General features: G+C 55.0%; 2 protein-coding genes and 1 long non-coding RNA gene across 5 annotated transcripts; 2 read left to right on the top strand and 1 right to left on the bottom strand.

Moving 5' to 3' along the window:
- Nucleotides 1-401: 401 nt before the first annotated feature.
- GAPDHS (glyceraldehyde-3-phosphate dehydrogenase, spermatogenic) lies at nucleotides 402-12,411 on the top strand. 2 transcript variants are annotated; one of them, XM_004060530.3, is made up of 11 exons: nucleotides 402-660; nucleotides 3,888-4,065; nucleotides 5,400-5,496; nucleotides 5,670-5,776; nucleotides 9,431-9,521; nucleotides 9,602-9,720; nucleotides 10,056-10,137; nucleotides 10,451-10,602; nucleotides 10,776-10,938; nucleotides 12,003-12,100; nucleotides 12,192-12,411. In XM_004060530.3, exons 1-11 carry the CDS (start codon nucleotides 594-596, stop codon nucleotides 12,262-12,264), a joined length of 1,227 nt encoding a protein of 408 aa, XP_004060578.1. In that variant the 5' UTR covers nucleotides 402-593; the 3' UTR covers nucleotides 12,265-12,411. The 2 variants fall into 2 exon arrangements, with proteins under 2 accessions (XP_004060578.1, XP_018871819.1); XM_019016274.3 differs by lacking the exon at nucleotides 402-660 and adding an exon at nucleotides 1,728-1,864.
- On the bottom strand, nucleotides 7,820-12,665 carry LOC109024240 (uncharacterized). 2 transcript variants are annotated; one of them, XR_002003722.3, is made up of 3 exons: nucleotides 10,022-12,665; nucleotides 8,863-9,149; nucleotides 7,820-8,696 (listed from the first exon to the last, which is right to left on the bottom strand). It is a non-coding gene; the product is annotated as an uncharacterized lncRNA (long non-coding RNA). The 2 variants fall into 2 exon arrangements; XR_010131956.1 differs by having other exon boundaries at nucleotides 7,820-9,149; nucleotides 10,022-12,609.
- Nucleotides 12,664-14,636, top strand: TMEM147 (transmembrane protein 147). The gene is made up of 7 exons (XM_004060531.5): nucleotides 12,664-12,910; nucleotides 12,998-13,067; nucleotides 13,636-13,695; nucleotides 13,782-13,918; nucleotides 14,055-14,139; nucleotides 14,229-14,350; nucleotides 14,434-14,636. The coding sequence occupies exons 1-7, from the start codon at nucleotides 12,834-12,836 to the stop codon at nucleotides 14,555-14,557; spliced, it is 675 nt and encodes a 224-aa protein (XP_004060579.1). The 5' UTR covers nucleotides 12,664-12,833; the 3' UTR covers nucleotides 14,558-14,636.
- The last annotated feature ends 1,202 nt before the right edge of the window (nucleotides 14,637-15,838 follow it).

Genomic DNA, 15,838 nt, shown 5'->3' on the forward strand with positions numbered 1-15,838 from the left:
AAAAGGTGGGATTCCAGGCCGGGTGTGGTGGCTCGCTCCTGTAATCCCGGCATTTTGGAAGGTCGAGGTGGGAGGATCGCTTGAGCCCAAGGGTTCTAGACCAGCCTGAGCAAGAGTGAGACCCTCTCTCTACAAAAAAATAAAAAGTAAAAATAGCCTGCAGTGGTGGCTGCACATGTAGTCCCAGCTACTCAGGAGGCCGAGGCGGGAGGATCGCTTGAGCCCAGGAGTTCAAGGCTGCAGTGAGCCATGATTGCACCACTGCACCCCAGCCTAGGAGAAAGAGTGACACCCTGTCTCAAAATAAACAAATGATAATTTTAAAAAGTGGGATTCCATTCCAGACGGCAGTGCGTGGCCATGGAACGGTGATGCGTAGCGTGCTGACGTCCCATGCCTCTACGGGGATGGGATACGGTGTTGTCAGGCCTCTGGCTTGGGCGCCGCCCCTCGGCGACGTCACTGGGTACTGTGACGTCACTGGGTACTGTGACATCAGGGCAATTAGCCCAGGACCCACCAGCCCTGGCGCTCCGCACGCACCTCGCTAACATCACAGCAGGTCCAGGCCAATGATAACCTTATAAGAGGCCATGTCGAAGCGCGACATCGTCCTCACCAATGTCACCGTTGTCCAGTTGCTGCGACAGCCGTGCCCGGGTGAGGGAGGCAGCGGAGGGCGCGAGGGAGGGGTGGAAAGGGTAGTGGGGAGCGTCTGCACCCTCACACCTGTGCCGTATCCCTACCGCCCTTCCTGGCGTGTGCACCATCTAGGCACCAGGGGATCATCCGCTCTCCCTCCCTCCACACCCGCCAGTGTGCTGGCAGAGTGGGGTTTACTGCCATGGCGGGGAGACCGGGCCTCCGCCCCCAGGGCTGGGTGGGCTTCGCGCCGCTATCACGCGGTAGAAAGAGCAGAAACGAGGGCCATCGGAGGCTGCAGCCTGAAAGTGGCGGGAAGTGGGCGGGCTTAGGAGGCGCTTATGGAGAACCCAGGGGTGCTGGGCTTCCATGTAAAAGTGATGTTCATGGCGCTTCGCGTGAGGTGAGCTTTGCCCTCCCTGTGATGCACAAAACAAGGACACTTGCAACCTTGCCGGGGACGTGCTGACCACTTCGCAGGCGAGAGCTCAGGGAAGCCTCACCACCACCTGAGAAGGCCAGAGTGTGCCCGCAGTTTACAGAGCGGCCAACAGAGGTTAAGAGAGGGCAAACTACTTCCTTAGTCTCTCAACAAGGGCGGCGCGCCCGCGCGCACACACGCACACACACACTCACTCACTCACTCTAGCCGGAGGAACCAGGTCTTCCGGTGGGCTGCCTCCATTCCCACACTGTTCCCTCACTTCCCAAGGGCGGGGGCCGCAGGGGTAGGTGGGGCTGGGGCTTGGGTCCAGGAGACCCTGGAAGACACAGGAGCAGACAGGCTTACCAGCCTCATGAGACTTGAACCCCTGCCCTGCGCATCACTGCTCCGTGGCCTCGGGCTTCATTTTCCCCTCTGTAAAGTGGGTTTATAGCGCATGCCTCTCGGGATTCAGTGGCAGGACGCAGTGAGGAGCTGGGGGCAGCACCCAGCTAGCCCCCAGGCTTTTCTCCAACCGGGGGACCCCACCCCTACAGTGGAGGGGAAGAGAGTGCAAGGCTGGGAGTGCTGGGAGAGGAGGACCATCTGAGTTTTCTTCGGAAGGGTCACCCATTGGGCTCAGATTCCCACCTGAACCAGGTGGACAAATCCACTTTCTCTCATAGCAGAAACAACCCCCAAGGATGCAAACATCCTCAAGTTCGCCAATAAACACTAACACCTTCATGAACTTGGACGGCCACTGGAAACACCTATAGTCCAGCCTCAGGCCACAAGGTCTGTGGCAACAGGGAGAGGTCAGGGAGACAGACAGGCCAGCTGGCCCCCGGCTCCCAGCCCCACCACTTCCCAGGTGCCTTTGATTTGGTGCCAAAAGCTTGGACTCCCACTACCCGCTTCCAGCCCTTCTCCACCCCCTGCTGTCTCCCTTTCCTCAGGAATCTGTGTAGGATCAGACTTCCCTCCTCTATTAAAATCAGCTCCTATGTGTGGGCCTCGAGATCTCACTGAGCCCTCACAGCAGCCCCTAGGTGAGGGATCAGCCCCGAGAGGTTCATTAACTTGCTCAAGTCCACAGAGCAGCAGGTCTGTGTGGACTGAGCCAGGCTTGACTTTCCAGCTTGAAACTCTGCCACCAGGTCCCCTGAGTCTCCACTTCTCCCCTCTTCTCAAGCCCTCCTCTGTAGCTCAGGTGGCTGCTACCTCCAGGCGCAGGTGTTTTTAAGTGCAGTCCGGGGGTGGGAGTGTGTGTGGAGAGGTGGGAGCCAATGTGAGCTTCCATGGGTTTCACAGAGTATGATACACGGTACTCTCTAAGCTTCCCTGAGGATAAGAAATGCCTGGAGTGCTTATTTTATTTTTTAATTTTTTTTGTGAGATGGAGTTTCGCTCTTGTTGCCCAGGCTGGAGTGCAGTGGTACAATCTCGGCTCACCGCAACCTCCGCCTCCCGGGTTCAAGCGATTCTCCTGCTTCAGCCTCCCGAGTAGCTGGGATTACAGGCACACGCCACCACGGCTGGCTAATTTTTTTGTATTTTTAGTAGAGACGGGGTTTCTGCATGTTGGTCAGGCTGGTTTCAAACTCCCGACCTCAGGTGATCCGCCTGCCTTGGCCTCCCAAAGTGCTGGGATTACAGGCGTGAGCCACTGCTCCCGGCCTGGAGTGCTTATTAAAAACAGGATTTCTGGGCCTCCATACAGACCTACTGAGTCCGATTTTTCTAGGAAGAGCCCTCCTCAGGTGATTTTTTTTTTTTTTTTTTTTTTTGAGACAGAGTCTCACTCTGTCACCCAGGCTGAAGTGCAGTGGCGCAATCTCGGCTCACTGCAACCTCCGCCTCCCAGGTTCAAGAGATTCTCTTGCCTCAGCCCCCCGAGGAGCTGGGATTACAGTATTTTTAGTAGAGAACAGGTTTCTCCATGTTGGCCAGGCTGGTCTTGAACTCCTGACCTCAAGTGATCCACCCACCTTGGTCTCCCAAAGTGCCAGGATTACAGGTGTGAGCCACCATGCCTGGCCACTCTGACGACTCCTATCATGGAACAGTTTGGGGACCATTGGGCTAAATCAATTATTGGACAAATTCGGGGAACAATCTACAAAATACTAATGCATGTCAAACATTTCCTCGGCTTGGTCATAAGCAATCCATGTATTACCTCATTTAATCCTCACAACAACCCTCTAAGAAAAGTACTATTATCTCCCCTTACAGAGGAGGAAACTGAGGCACAGAGAATGTCACCCCAAGCGATCTATGTTGAAAGTACATACCCCGGCCAGGCGCAGTGGCTCACGCCTGTAATCCCAGCACTTTGGGAGGCTGAGGCGGGTGGATCACCTAAGGTCAGGAGTTCAAGACCAGCCTGGCCAACATGGTGAAACCCTGTCTCTACTAAAAATACAAAAATTAGCCAGGCACCTTGGCGGGTGCCTATAATCCCAGCTACTCGGGAGGCTGAGGCAGGAGAATCGTTTGAACCCAGGAGGCGGAGGTTGCAGTGAGCCAAGATCAGTCCACTGCACTCCAGCCTGGGTGACAGAGCAATACTCTGTCTCAGGGAAAAAAAAAAACAACGAAAGTACATACCCAGTGAATTAGAATCTCCAGGAAAGAGCCCTTGGGATTGACATTTTAAACAAGTTCATTCTGTAGAGAAAGTGGGTTTGGGAAACACTGGGCTAAATGGTTGGTCACGAGGGGCCAGGAGCCAGCAACAGATTCTGGGCAGCAAAGACAGTTCATTCTCTTTCACTTTGGTGGTCATGCAACCCATTCCCTCCCTTCCCCCGCATAGTGACCAGAGCACCGCCCACACCTGAGCCTAAGGCTGAAGTAGAGCCCCAGCCACAACCAGAGCCCACACCAGTCAGGGAGGAAATAAAGCCACCACCGCCACCACTGCCTCCTCACCCTGCTACTCCTCCTCCTAAGATGGTGTCTGTGGCCCGGGAGCTGACTGTGGGAATCAATGGGTGAGTCTACTCCAGCCCCTGATCAGTCTGAAGCCTTAGAGCCCAGCCCCTCCTCTGGCTGCTAACTGGGGGCACCTCCACATTTCCCCCCATCAATGCTTTCATTCCGACGACCCTGGAGAAATAGCCCGGAGCAAGGCAGACAGGGCCCCATGCTCAGCAGCATTCTGGTGGGGAAGACAGTAATCAAATAAAGAAATTAGATTGTTCAGTAGAGTGTGCTGGGAACAGTGTAGAATCCAGTGGAAAAGTCAGGCTGGAGAGGGCAGCCTTTGCCAGTGATCAGGGAAGGCCTTGGGGAGAAGGTGTCATTGGAGCGGGACCAGAGTGATGAGACGCAGCCAGCTCCCAGGGCACCTTGCTGGGGAAGGAGTCTTCCAGGCAGCGGGACAAGCAATGATTCTGGGGCAGAGGCGAGCTCAGTATGTTCAGGGACAGCCAGGAAGTCAGAGTGGCTGGTGTCCACCAAGCAAAGGGAAAAGGAGGGAGGCCGGAGAAGCCCGGAGGGGGCTGCTACACCACGGTAAGGAGTGTGGATCTTGTTTTACTGATGGACAGTCGTGGATGTTTTCATGCCAAGAGACGTAATCTGTCTTGAAGTTTTAAAAGATCCATCCAGGCTCTCACACCTGTAAACCCAGCACTTTGGGAGGCCGAGGTAGGAGAATCCTTTGAGACCAGGAGTTTAAGACCAGCGTGGGCAACATAGCGAGACTCTGTCTCTACAAAAAAAAATTGTTTTAATTGTTTAATGAAAAAATAAAAGATCCATCCAGCTACAAGGTTAAGAATAGGGGTTAGGAGCCAGGCGCAGTGGCTCACGCCTGTAATCCCAGCACTTTGGGAGGCCAAGGCGGGTCTATCAACTTGAGGTCAGGAGTTCGAGACCAGCCTGGCCAACATGGCGAAACCCCGTCTCTATTAAAAATACAAAAATTAGCCAGGTGTGGTGGTACACGCCTGTAGTCCCAGCTACTTGGGAGGCTGAGGCAGGAGAATCACTTGAACCCAGGAGGCAGAGGTTGCAATGAGCCCAGATAGCGCCACTGCACTCCAGCCTGGGCGAAAGAGCTAGATTCCATCTCAAAAAAAAAAGAAAAAAAAAAATATATATATATATATATGTATATATGGGTTAGGGAACGGATTGGGAGAGGGAGCTGAAAAAGCAGTTAAAGGGGCTGGTGAGGTCATCTTGGCAAGAGATGCCCATGGCCGGCACAGAGGTTGTTGCCTTCTTCCCCTGGATTAAGGATTCCCAACCAGGCTCCTTGAGGGAGCCTCCTCTCCATTACCCCCTTCTCTCCCATCCCTTCCTGTCTGTCCCTGGCCAGATTTGGACGCATCGGTCGCCTGGTCCTGCGCGCCTGCATGGAGAAGGGTGTTAAGGTCGTGGCTGTGAATGATCCATTCATTGACCCGGAATACATGGTCAGTAGCTGGCAGAGGGCAGGAACAGCAGGGTGGGACTGGGGCGGGAAAGGGACTCAGGGAAGCTGTATGGAAGGCTCTCAGCTGTAATGTGAGACCTTCACCAAAGAGGAGACTCTCTAGGGATCCTCACCCTGCCACCCCAAGACTAGGAGCCATTCCATCCCCCACAGGTGTACATGTTTAAGTATGACTCCACCCACGGCCGATACAAGGGAAGTGTGGAATTCAGGAATGGACAACTGGTCGTGGACAACCATGAGATCTCTGTCTACCAGTGGTAAGGAAAGCATCTGTCTGATGCACGGCTGTGACATATTGAGGCAGGGGATGTGGAGGTGGCTAAAATGGGATTCCAGCCTCTCACATGGGGTTCTGAAACCACCCCCAAAATTGCGTGTGCATGCCTCTAGGTACTAATTTGAAGAGGGGAGTCTCAGGTCCTTCACCCCTAAAATGATTAAGAAGCACTAATCTAAAAAGATGCCTCACTGTACTGAAGAATGCTTTTTCTTTTTATTTTTTTTAGGGACGGGGTATCACTCTCTTGCCCAGTCTGGAGTGCAGTGGTGTAATCATAGCTCACCGCAGCCTTGACCTCCCGGGCTCAAGTGATCCTCCCACCTCGGCCTCCCAAGTAGTTGGCACCAGCCACTACACCTGGCAAATTTTTTGTAGAGACGAGGTCTTGCCATCTGGCCCAGGCTGGTCTCAAACTCCTGTCCCCAAGCAATCCTCCCACCTTGGCCTCCCAGAGTGCTGGGATTACAGGCAGGAGCCACTGCATTTTGCTTTAACGCACATTTGCATGTTTTCTGGTGGGCATATCAACATGTCCAGAACTCAACTCTTGATTCCCCTTCAACCCACACCTATTCAGCTCCCATTGACCACTGCTGGTCAACTATGCCTGAATTCCAAACGGAGGAAGGTATAATGAGGCTTGTGCGAACATCCGAACATCCGTTCCCATCATGGCCTGAACCAGTGTTTCAGTTTTACTTTAGAATGCCCTGGGCCAAGAGAAGGGCTACATTCAGTTAGTTGGGGGAGCTTAGAATTTTATTTTTGGCTGACATTCACCTTTCTAATGTAAACTATTAGCGACTCCTGGCTCTGTGGCTGCCTGGGGCTTTTACACACACACACCCACAGGCCCACACACATGCACATACACACAGGCACACTAGTGAACCCTGTCCGGGCCCAGGCAGGGTCTGCAGCCTCCCCAGCACCCCTCCCCACAGATCTAATCTCAGCCCTTCTCCTTGTACTTACTGGGGGTAGGGTGAGTGATAAAGGGGCAGGGATGGGTGCAGGAAGTTTGTGGGCAGGGGGCAGAGACTGGAGAGTCAGTGAAAATTGAAGAAAGCTGCTTAACCCAAGTTTGAAATCATGACACTAGAAACAACTCCAGCACCATAGTTATCACGCAGACTTCAACGTGGCCACCACCATTACCGCCACTTGGAGTCATCCCTCTTCCCCGCCTAGTTGCCCCCTCCGTCCACGGCCCCGACTCAGGTCTTGCCTTCTCTGGTTACTTGTGCAATGCAGTTCCCCGCCCCTCCAGCCCCCTCTCCATCCCCGTACTGTTGGGCTGCACAAGCCAGGCTGTGTGCCTGCACTCTGCCCTGCACCTCCGCTAGCTAGCTGGATGACCTTGGGCAAGGAACCAAACTTGCCTGAGCCTCAGTTCCCCGCTGTATCTGATGGGGATGATGAGCAAACCCACCACAGCGGTAGCTGGGAGCACGAATGGAGTGAACATGTGTTTGTGGACACTTAAACGGGCACTTCCCACAAGGCCATGGCCTTGCACGGAGGGCTCTGTCAACTGGTACCACCACTGTTGCTCTGGCATTAGCAGGTACAGGCCCTGGTAGCCATTCAGAACTTCCTTTGAATGAATGAATGGAATCCTCAAAACAGCCTGGTGGGCAGGAGGCTGGGGCCCATGACAGCCTTGGGGAGGGTCTTCTGGGGGCACAGTCTTTGCCTCAGGCCAACTCAGCAATTGTTGCAGAGGAATCGCAAGTGTCCCTAATTTGGAAGGCAGGAAATGGGGGGTATCTGAGAAGAGCTAGTTGGGCCAGATGATGGAAAGTGGACTGACAGAGCAGGAGACAGGAAGAGGATAACCATGTGTGATGGCTTTGCAGGGCAGCCCATTCATTCACTCATTCAGGCAGCGGAAACAGGAGTGCAGACCCGAGGTGGGGCCAGCCACCTGCACTCCAGCAGGCTCTCCCTCTCACTCCCCTCCCCTCTGCCCTGACAGCAGTAAAAAAATGCAAAAAATGACAGCAGTAGCACTTCCTCATTGGGTTGTAAAGGTTACATGAGTTTAATACAGGTAAGGCACTTAGAATATGGGCACAAGACAGGTATTCAGTAAACATGTACAAAATGGCTAACTAAAAAAAAAAAGAAAAAAAAAAAAAAGAAAAAAAACACGAGGCCAGGTGCAGCGGCTCATGCCTGTCATCCCAGCACTTTGGGAGGCTGAGGTGGGGATCACCTGAGGTCAGGAGTTTGAGACCAGTCTGGCCAACAGAGCAAAACCCCGTCACCACTAAAAATACAAAAAACAACAACAATAAAAAACTAGCCAGGTGTGGTAGCACATGCCTGTAACCCCAACTACTCGGGAGGCAGAGGCAGGAAAATCACTTGAACCCGGAAGGTGGAGGTTGCAGTGAGCCAAAATCGTGCCACTGCACTCCAGCCTGAGTGACAGAGTGAGACTCTGTCTCAAAAACAAAACAAAACAAAACAAACAAAGAGAACCCATGAGGCCAGGCATGGTGGCTCACACCTGTAATCCCAGCACTGTGGGAGGCCAAGGATCACTTGAGCCCAGGGGTTCTAAAGCACCCTGGGCAACAAAAGTGAGACCCCATCCCTACAAAAAAATTTAAAAATTAGCTGGGCATGGTGGTGTGCGCCTGTAGTCCCAGCTACTCGGGAGGCCAAGGCAGGAGGATGGCCGGAGCCAGGAAGATCAAGGCTGCGGTGAGCTCTGATTGCACCACTGCACTCCAGCCTGGGCGACAGAGGAAGACCCTGTCTCAAAACAAACAAACCCCACAAACATTGATTGAACCCCCCATTGAGAGGGGCAGGCTCAATGGCAAAGGAAACAGACCGACACTGGCCAAGAATCACAGAAGCAAAGCACCCGGTTACTCATGATAAACCTGGGAAGGAAGAAAGTGGAACAGTTTATTCACTTAATGCTTGTTTGCTAAAGCCAAGTAGAAAACGGCAATACTAGATGTTTAATGTGCTTCAAATACAAATGTTTGTCAAAATACCAAGTAAAAACATAAATTTATAAAACAGGAAACCAGAAACCTCCCTTACCTTTCTAATGTAAACCATGAGCCACTGCTGCCCCAAGGCTGCCTCAGGCTTCAGGAGTCCTCCAGGAGCTTTTTCTTTAATGCAGTGTCTGTTTTCAGGGACTCTCCTGGCCTTTGGCAGCCAGCTTCCTATTGCAGGAGCTGAGGGTCTAGGAGGGTTCGTGGCGAGGTTGTCAGGGCTGGGAAGCAGAAAGCAGCCGGGCAGGCCTCACAGTCACAGAGTCCACGTCCCGGGCAGCATATGGAGAAAGGGTCTGGGCTGGCTGACAGCAGTCAGCGTTGGCGCCTCTGAGGAGGTTGAGGGCTGGGTTAGGGAGGTCACCACCTGTACCCAGGCATAACAGGGGTGGTGCAATCAGCAAAGGGAAAGTGGTTTGAAGTGGGGCAGTGGTGAAAAGCTAGGCCAGCGGGGTGGAGCCCATCTGGAGCAAGTAGGTGTGTGGGGTAGGGGACGCAGGTGGTTGCAGGTGGGCCAGTACCTGCTCAGCCTGTCAAATGGTGAAAGCCATGGACTATGAAGGTGGGGCTCAAGCAGGGGAGACTGACTCAGCCCTGCCACTTCCCCACAGCAAAGAGCCCAAACAGATCCCCTGGAGGGCTGTCGGGAGCCCCTACGTGGTGGAGTCCACAGGCGTGTACCTCTCCATACAGGCAGCTTCGGTAAGCTGGGGAGAGGTGTCCAGGGCTAGCTGGGGGGATGATGGTGCCAGAAGCCCCTGACACCTGCGCTTCCTCCCCAGGACCACATCTCGGCAGGTGCTCAACGTGTGGTCATCTCCGCGCCCTCACCAGACGCACCAACGTTCGTCATGGGTGTGAATGAAAATGACTATAACCCTGGCTCCATGAACATTGTGAGGTAATGTGGGCAGTGACATCCTGCAATGTGTGGAAGGGAGGGTAGACTCATCCTCCCCACCTTCAGCCCCACTGGATTCCTGGTCACTTGGCTTCTGCTTCTCCTTCCCAAAACTATCTGCTAAAACGCATGACTTCCAGAGGACAAGCTTGGGGAGCCTCCCCAGCTGCACCTCAGTGCCTCCTTCAGTCTGACAGCGTCCCCACAGATCCCTCTCACACTCATCCTGACGTTTCATAAAACCAAGTCTGCGTGCATACGCCAAGAGGGGTAAGGGTGGAGGGGTGGCTCTGCGACTCACCTCACAGTGTCCGTGCACACCTTGGCTGTTTCAGCAACGCGTCCTGCACCACCAACTGTTTGGCTCCCCTCACCAAAGTCATCCACGAGCGATTTGGGATCGTGGAAGGGTTGATGGTGAGTTGAGGATGAGGGACTGGGGCAGGAAGGATGGCAGGGAAACCCAACTTCTTCCCGGGCCTTGCTTACTGTATGGAGTTAAGAGGGAGAGACTGGTTTCGGGAGGAGAGGCCCACCAGTGCAGAAGTCATTTAAAACACTGTGCAATCCTCAGGCAAGGCTGGACCCTGGCCTGTACACATCCCCTCCTGTGGTCTGTGGTGGTGGCCCCACCAGCCTCCACACCTAGGCCACCAACTTAGTCCTGGAAAAAAGAGGCATGGGAGCTTAGGAGCATGAAGGCCTCATCTTGGTCCTTCTCTTCCCCAAGACCACAGTCCATTCCTACACGGCCACCCAGAAGACGGTGGACGGGCCATCAAGGAAGGCCTGGCGAGATGGGCGGGGTGCCCACCAGAACATCATCCCAGCCTCCACTGGGGCTGCGAAAGCTGTGACCAAAGTCATCCCAGAGCTCAAAGGGTATGAGGACAAGAAGCTGCAACCAGGGTGGGGGCATACGCCGGGAGGACTGGACTGGCCCGGCCCTCAGTCCTTAAGAGGAAAGCAGGGGCCTGGCCCAGCCACAGGGCAAGGGGGAATGGAGGACAACGTCCCTAAGTTCTGACTCCTGTTCCTCATGGGGGATTCTCCAGGAAGCTGACAGGGATGGCGTTCCGGGTACCAACCCCGGATGTGTCTGTCGTGGACCTGACCTGCCGCCTCGCCCAGCCTGCCCCCTACTCAGCCATCAAGGAGGCTGTAAAAGCAGCAGCCAAGGGGCCCATGGCTGGCATCCTTGCCTACACCGAGGATGAGGTAGGGGCTGAGGAGAGGAGACCCTGGGAGGAGCCCTCTGGGAAGGGACATGATTTCCACTTGCCAGGGAGCTGCTCTCAATGTGCCAAGACAGAAACTGCAGGGTGGGAAGGGAGATCTCCCTGCTTCAGGGCCTTTGCACTTGCTGTTCCTTTAGTCTGGAATGCTTCCCTTGCCAGGTGACCATACAGTCTGTCTTTACTTCCTCCAAGTCTCTGGAGGAACCTCCCTCTTCAGCAAGGCACCCCCTCAAAAGATGTTCTTTTTGTGGCCATATTCCTCACCTGAAATTTCATTTCATAGTCACTGTTGGCCCCAGTGGTGTGTGCACTCCAAGAAAACAGGGATTTAGGGGCTGCGTTTTCACTTTTGTGGCTCCAACCTGGCATACAGCAGGTGACTAATACATGCTTAGTGAACAAAAGACAACAGCTCCCATTTTTTTCAATACTTGCTCAGGGCCAGGCCATGGCCAGATGCCTTCTCTGTGAGGAGTGGATGCCATCGTCATGGTGGACTCCTGTACATCCACCTTGGTGCTCTCTCCCTGCGTTAACTCCTTCAGGTCCACTTTCCCACAGTCACTGGGATCTTTTGTTTTAATGGAATCACATTGCATCACCCGTTTTCAGGATTGAAAACACTCCTGTGGCCTTTCATGACACTAGAGCTAAAATCCTCAGGTCCTCTCTTCCTGCTGCTCCTTCTACCTCAGACACTGTGCTGAGGGCCCCAGCCAGTCAGATCTTTCTAGTCATCTAGACCCAGGCTCATGGCCACCCCTCAGAGAGGCCCTCCATGCTGGCCCATTCCAAATGCTTGCATTATTCCTAGGAAAGGGATGTACTGGTACAGCATGAGGGTGTTTGTGACCTGTGCCCTTTGGCCAGACCCTGACACAGTGCCTTGGTCATACCCTCCAGTCCAGAGACTGGACACAGTAAGGCTACATCAAATATTATAGATGAATGCATGGATGGGCGATAGAGCTAAGAGTCGGGTCCTCAGCTCCTGGAGGTCCTTGCTCTGCCGGACACACTTATCTTTGAAATTCTGACTTCCAGGTCGTCTCTACGGACTTCCTCGGTGATACCCACTCGTCCATCTTCGATGCTAAGGCCGGCATTGCGCTCAATGACAATTTCGTGAAGCTCATTTCATGGTAAGGGGGAAGGAGCTGGAGACTTAGAGGGAGCGGAACTAAGGGGTGGTCGGAAGGAACCCCCTTGAACCTCCCGACCCCTCCTCCACAGGTACGACAACGAATATGGCTACAGTCACCGGGTGGTCGACCTCCTCCGCTACATGTTCAGCCGAGACAAGTGAAACGGGAAGGTCCTTTCTTTCCTTCCCATGGGCTGGGGCCGGAACATGTGCCTCCCGTTCCAGCATCTGGCTGCCCGGGGGAGGAAGGGCACCCGGGGCGGGCGCCCCACGCCGATGGGTCCATGGTGAAATAAAAAACAGTGCTCACGGCTGCGTCCCGTATCTCTGCGCCGGTCAGAGCGGGTTCTGATCCGGGTTTGAGGCCCGCCCCACCCTAACTCGATCGCCTGCGCCCACGGGCGAGGGGTCGCGCTCGACTCCAAGCCGGGTTCCACTTCAGGAGACCGGGACCGCGATGGCAGCGGTAGAGGCCCCGCATGGCCGGAACTCACTCCCCAAAGCGCTGGGCCGGCAGCGGTGGGAACCAGGGCCGGCCACGGGCGCTCTGACGTCACTGGGCGCGACGCCCCGCGCCGGGACTACTGCTCCCAGAAGGTCGCGCGCGGGCCCCCGCCAGTCAGGTGGGTGCCAGGCCCTGGCCGTGGCGAAAGTGCCGGCGGAGCCGGAGACCCGCTCCCGGAGACGCCGCCTCGCGATCCCCGCGCGGGCGGGACCGGGCGGCCGGCGTCATGACCCTGTTTCACTTCGGGAACTGCTTCGCTCTTGCCTACTTCCCCTACTTCATCACCTACAAGTGCAGCGGCCTGTGAGTGCGGGAAGGGCGCGGGGCGGAGAGGGCGTGGGGCGGAGAGGGCGCGGGGCCCGGGCCGACCCTCACCTCCCGCTTCTCCAGGTCCGAGTACAACGCCTTCTGGAAATGCGTCCAGGCTGGAGTCACCTACCTCTTTGTCCAACTCTGCAAGGTGAGGGCCACCGGGAAGCCACGTGTTCTGGCCCCCAGGCTCTGCAGACCCAGGGACCCGCCCCCGTTGCCTATCCGCGCCCCCGCCGCCCCACGGTGGGACCGCCCTCGGGACTCCGCATTGGGAGGCGTCAGGATACCTAGAGAGGATGGACTTTAAAGAGGGCACGACCTGAGAAGAGACCTAGAAGCAACTTTTGCGTAGCACTTAGTAAAACTGAGAAAACCTCAGTAGTGTGGTTGGCTAACAGGTTTTTTTTGGTGCGGTTAAGAGTGATCACTGATTCCGTACGTGCTGCTAACACTGCCCAAGGAGCAGCACCTTCAGACCTGACTCAGATGCCCTGTGATCACCCAGAACTCAAACTTCCAGCCCCCTCGGGGACCCGGGGGCCTATCCTCTATCTCCCCGATTCCTGTAATTTTGCCACCATCTGGTGGTTCCTCTTCCAGATGGGCCCCCAGAACCTGTCCTGCCCTCCTCATACCCACGAACTTCCCACAAATCCCACGTGGTTTATCTTGATCCCCTCACCTTGAAGTGACCTCTTTCTGCTTTCTGTTCTCAGATGCTGTTCTTGGCCACTTTCTTTCCCACCTGGGAAGGCGGCATCTATGACTTCATTGGGGTGAGAGGGGCCAGGGAAGGGCAGGGAGTTCAGGAATGGGGCTCCCTGTCCCCCTGTGCTTACTTAAGCCTCAACCTGACCCGCAGGAGTTCATGAAGGCCAGCGTGGATGTGGCAGACCTGATAGGTTTAAACCTTGTCATGTCCCGGAATGCCGGCAAGGGGGAGTACAAGATCATGGTTGCTGCCCTGGGCTGGGCCACTGCCGAGCTTATTATGTCCCGGTGCGTACAGCAGCCTGGAGCCCAGACCCCTGAGAAGGGACACCTGGGTTCCACGGGGGTGCTGGAGGGCAGGGGCTCAAAGCCTGGTGCTGAAGGTGTCTGAGTACTGGAGAATCCCATCCTTTGCCTTCCTCAGCTGCATTCCCCTATGGGTCGGAGCCCGGGGCATTGAGTTTGACTGGAAGTACATCCAGATGAGCATAGACTCCAACATCAGTCTGGTAGGCAGTCGTGCTCTCCCACATACACATTTCTGCTGGCGGCCATACTCCTCGCCGAGGCCTGGCCCCGACTTTCTGCCTCCCTCCAGGTCCATTACATCGTCGCGTCTGCTCAGGTCTGGATGATAACACGCTATGATCTGTACCACACCTTCCGGCCAGCTGTCCTCCTGCTGATGTTCCTCAGTGTCTACAAGGCCTTCGTTATGGAGTGAGTTGGGTGGGGTTTAGGGCTGGGTCCAAAGTGGGGTGGGTTATCTAGTCTCCCTCCCTTATTGTGACATTTTCCTGCAGGACCTTCGTCCACCTCTGCTCGCTGGGCAGTTGGACAGCTCTACTGGCCCGAGCAGTGGTAACGGGGCTGCTGGCCCTCAGCACTTTGGCCCTGTATGTCGCCGTTGTCAATGTGCACTCCTAGGCTTGGTGTCTCAGACATTGATGTACCTTTTCCCTGCCTCGCTCCAGGTTTTAGTGAAGTAAACAGTATTTGGAAAGTTGTTGCTGCCTCCATTTCTCTCTCTTGGGAACTGTCTCCCAATACTGTGTCCACCTGGGTCTCACAGGCCCTGGTTCTGTCTCAGGAGCCAGGTAGACAAGCTGGAAGCTAGCCAGTCACTGACTTGTGCCATGTCTTGTTCCTCAGGCTCCTGGTTTGCCAGGAGTAGACAGAAGGTTTGGATGATCTTTGAGCAGTGGCAGAGGCCAGGGCCCTCAGGGAACAGGTGATAGAGGGGAGCTAGAATCCAAGAGAAGGCCCTTGGGGGGCTCTTCCTCTCCTCACAGCCCCAACCTGGGCCTCCTCACATGGGCCCTTCCCAGGCTGGTTGCCTCGGAGGCTCCTGGCCCCAGTGTCCGCCTCTAATCCATCCTCTGTATGGCAGCCAGGGGATCTATCTGAAACCCGTCTAACCAGGTCATCCTCCCACTTGCAGCCACTTGCGGCCCCTTGTTACACAGTGGACAGTCCAATTGCTTGGCCTTTGGTTTTACCCAACCAGCAAAACCAGCTTTTCTGAAACTGCTCCCTAGAATAATTTGTCCAGCCAGATTCTTAACATCGTTCAAGCCATGGGGTCAGCATGGGGCTGGGGGGAGAGTTGTGACTGTGAGCTCCTCAGTTCTGTGGCCCTCAGATCAGATCCCAGCCTGAGCCTTCTCAGGGTGGAGTGGAAAGACAGCTGCAGCCAAGAAGCAGAGCAGTGGGGCCCCCAGCTTGGACATTGTCCTGGATGCCCCCCTCCACCTTCAGCCTTCCTCGGTCCACTGAAGCCGGCTCCCCGCCTCTCTCTGAGGGGCATGTGTCAGAAGTTTTGAATGTCATGTTTAAGCCTCACTTTGATGTACACCCTCCCCACTCAGGAAGATGCTCCCCATCCTTGGTGTTCCCAGTGGGGTACCCCAGGGAGTAGGATAGCGCCATTGCCCCTCCTCCTCCACCAGGCTGTTGAAGTTCCACATGATTTTTTTTAAGCTTAGGCCTAGGAAAGCTCACTATGACCATCTCGATGTTTCCAGAGGGAGCATTTGCCCTCAGACGGCAGCTGCCATCTAGGCCACTCTTCCTCATTGTTTGGAGTAAAGACAGGGTCCATGGGTCTCTTGGGAGCTGGAAGTGATTGATCACCTTGACTTTGATGTAGAAAGGAAGTAGATGGGGCAGTCTATCTGGGTGGACTTGTGACAAGGTCACTTTCTCCCA

The sequence above is a fragment of the Gorilla gorilla genome, chromosome 20 (genome assembly GCF_029281585.2).
Source record: "Gorilla gorilla gorilla isolate KB3781 chromosome 20, NHGRI_mGorGor1-v2.1_pri, whole genome shotgun sequence".
Taxonomy (NCBI): domain Eukaryota; kingdom Metazoa; phylum Chordata; class Mammalia; order Primates; family Hominidae; genus Gorilla; species Gorilla gorilla.

Bases quoted from the DNA above. Each gene is read 5' to 3' on its own strand.
- GAPDHS (XM_004060530.3), top strand. From the start codon at position 594: ATGTCGAAGCGCGACATCGTCCTCACCAATGTCACCGTTGTCCAGTTG. The intron at 10,603-10,775 runs GTATGAGGACAA...GGGATTCTCCAG, and splicing joins GTCATCCCAGAGCTCAAAGG to GAAGCTGACAGGGATGGCGT. The intron at 12,101-12,191 runs GTAAGGGGGAAG...CCTCCTCCACAG, and splicing joins TTCGTGAAGCTCATTTCATG to GTACGACAACGAATATGGCT.
- TMEM147 (XM_004060531.5), top strand. From the start codon at position 12,834: ATGACCCTGTTTCACTTCGGGAACTGCTTCGCTCTTGCCTACTTCCCC. The intron at 12,911-12,997 runs GTGAGTGCGGGA...CCGCTTCTCCAG, and splicing joins ACCTACAAGTGCAGCGGCCT to GTCCGAGTACAACGCCTTCT. The intron at 14,140-14,228 runs GTAGGCAGTCGT...GCCTCCCTCCAG, and splicing joins TAGACTCCAACATCAGTCTG to GTCCATTACATCGTCGCGTC.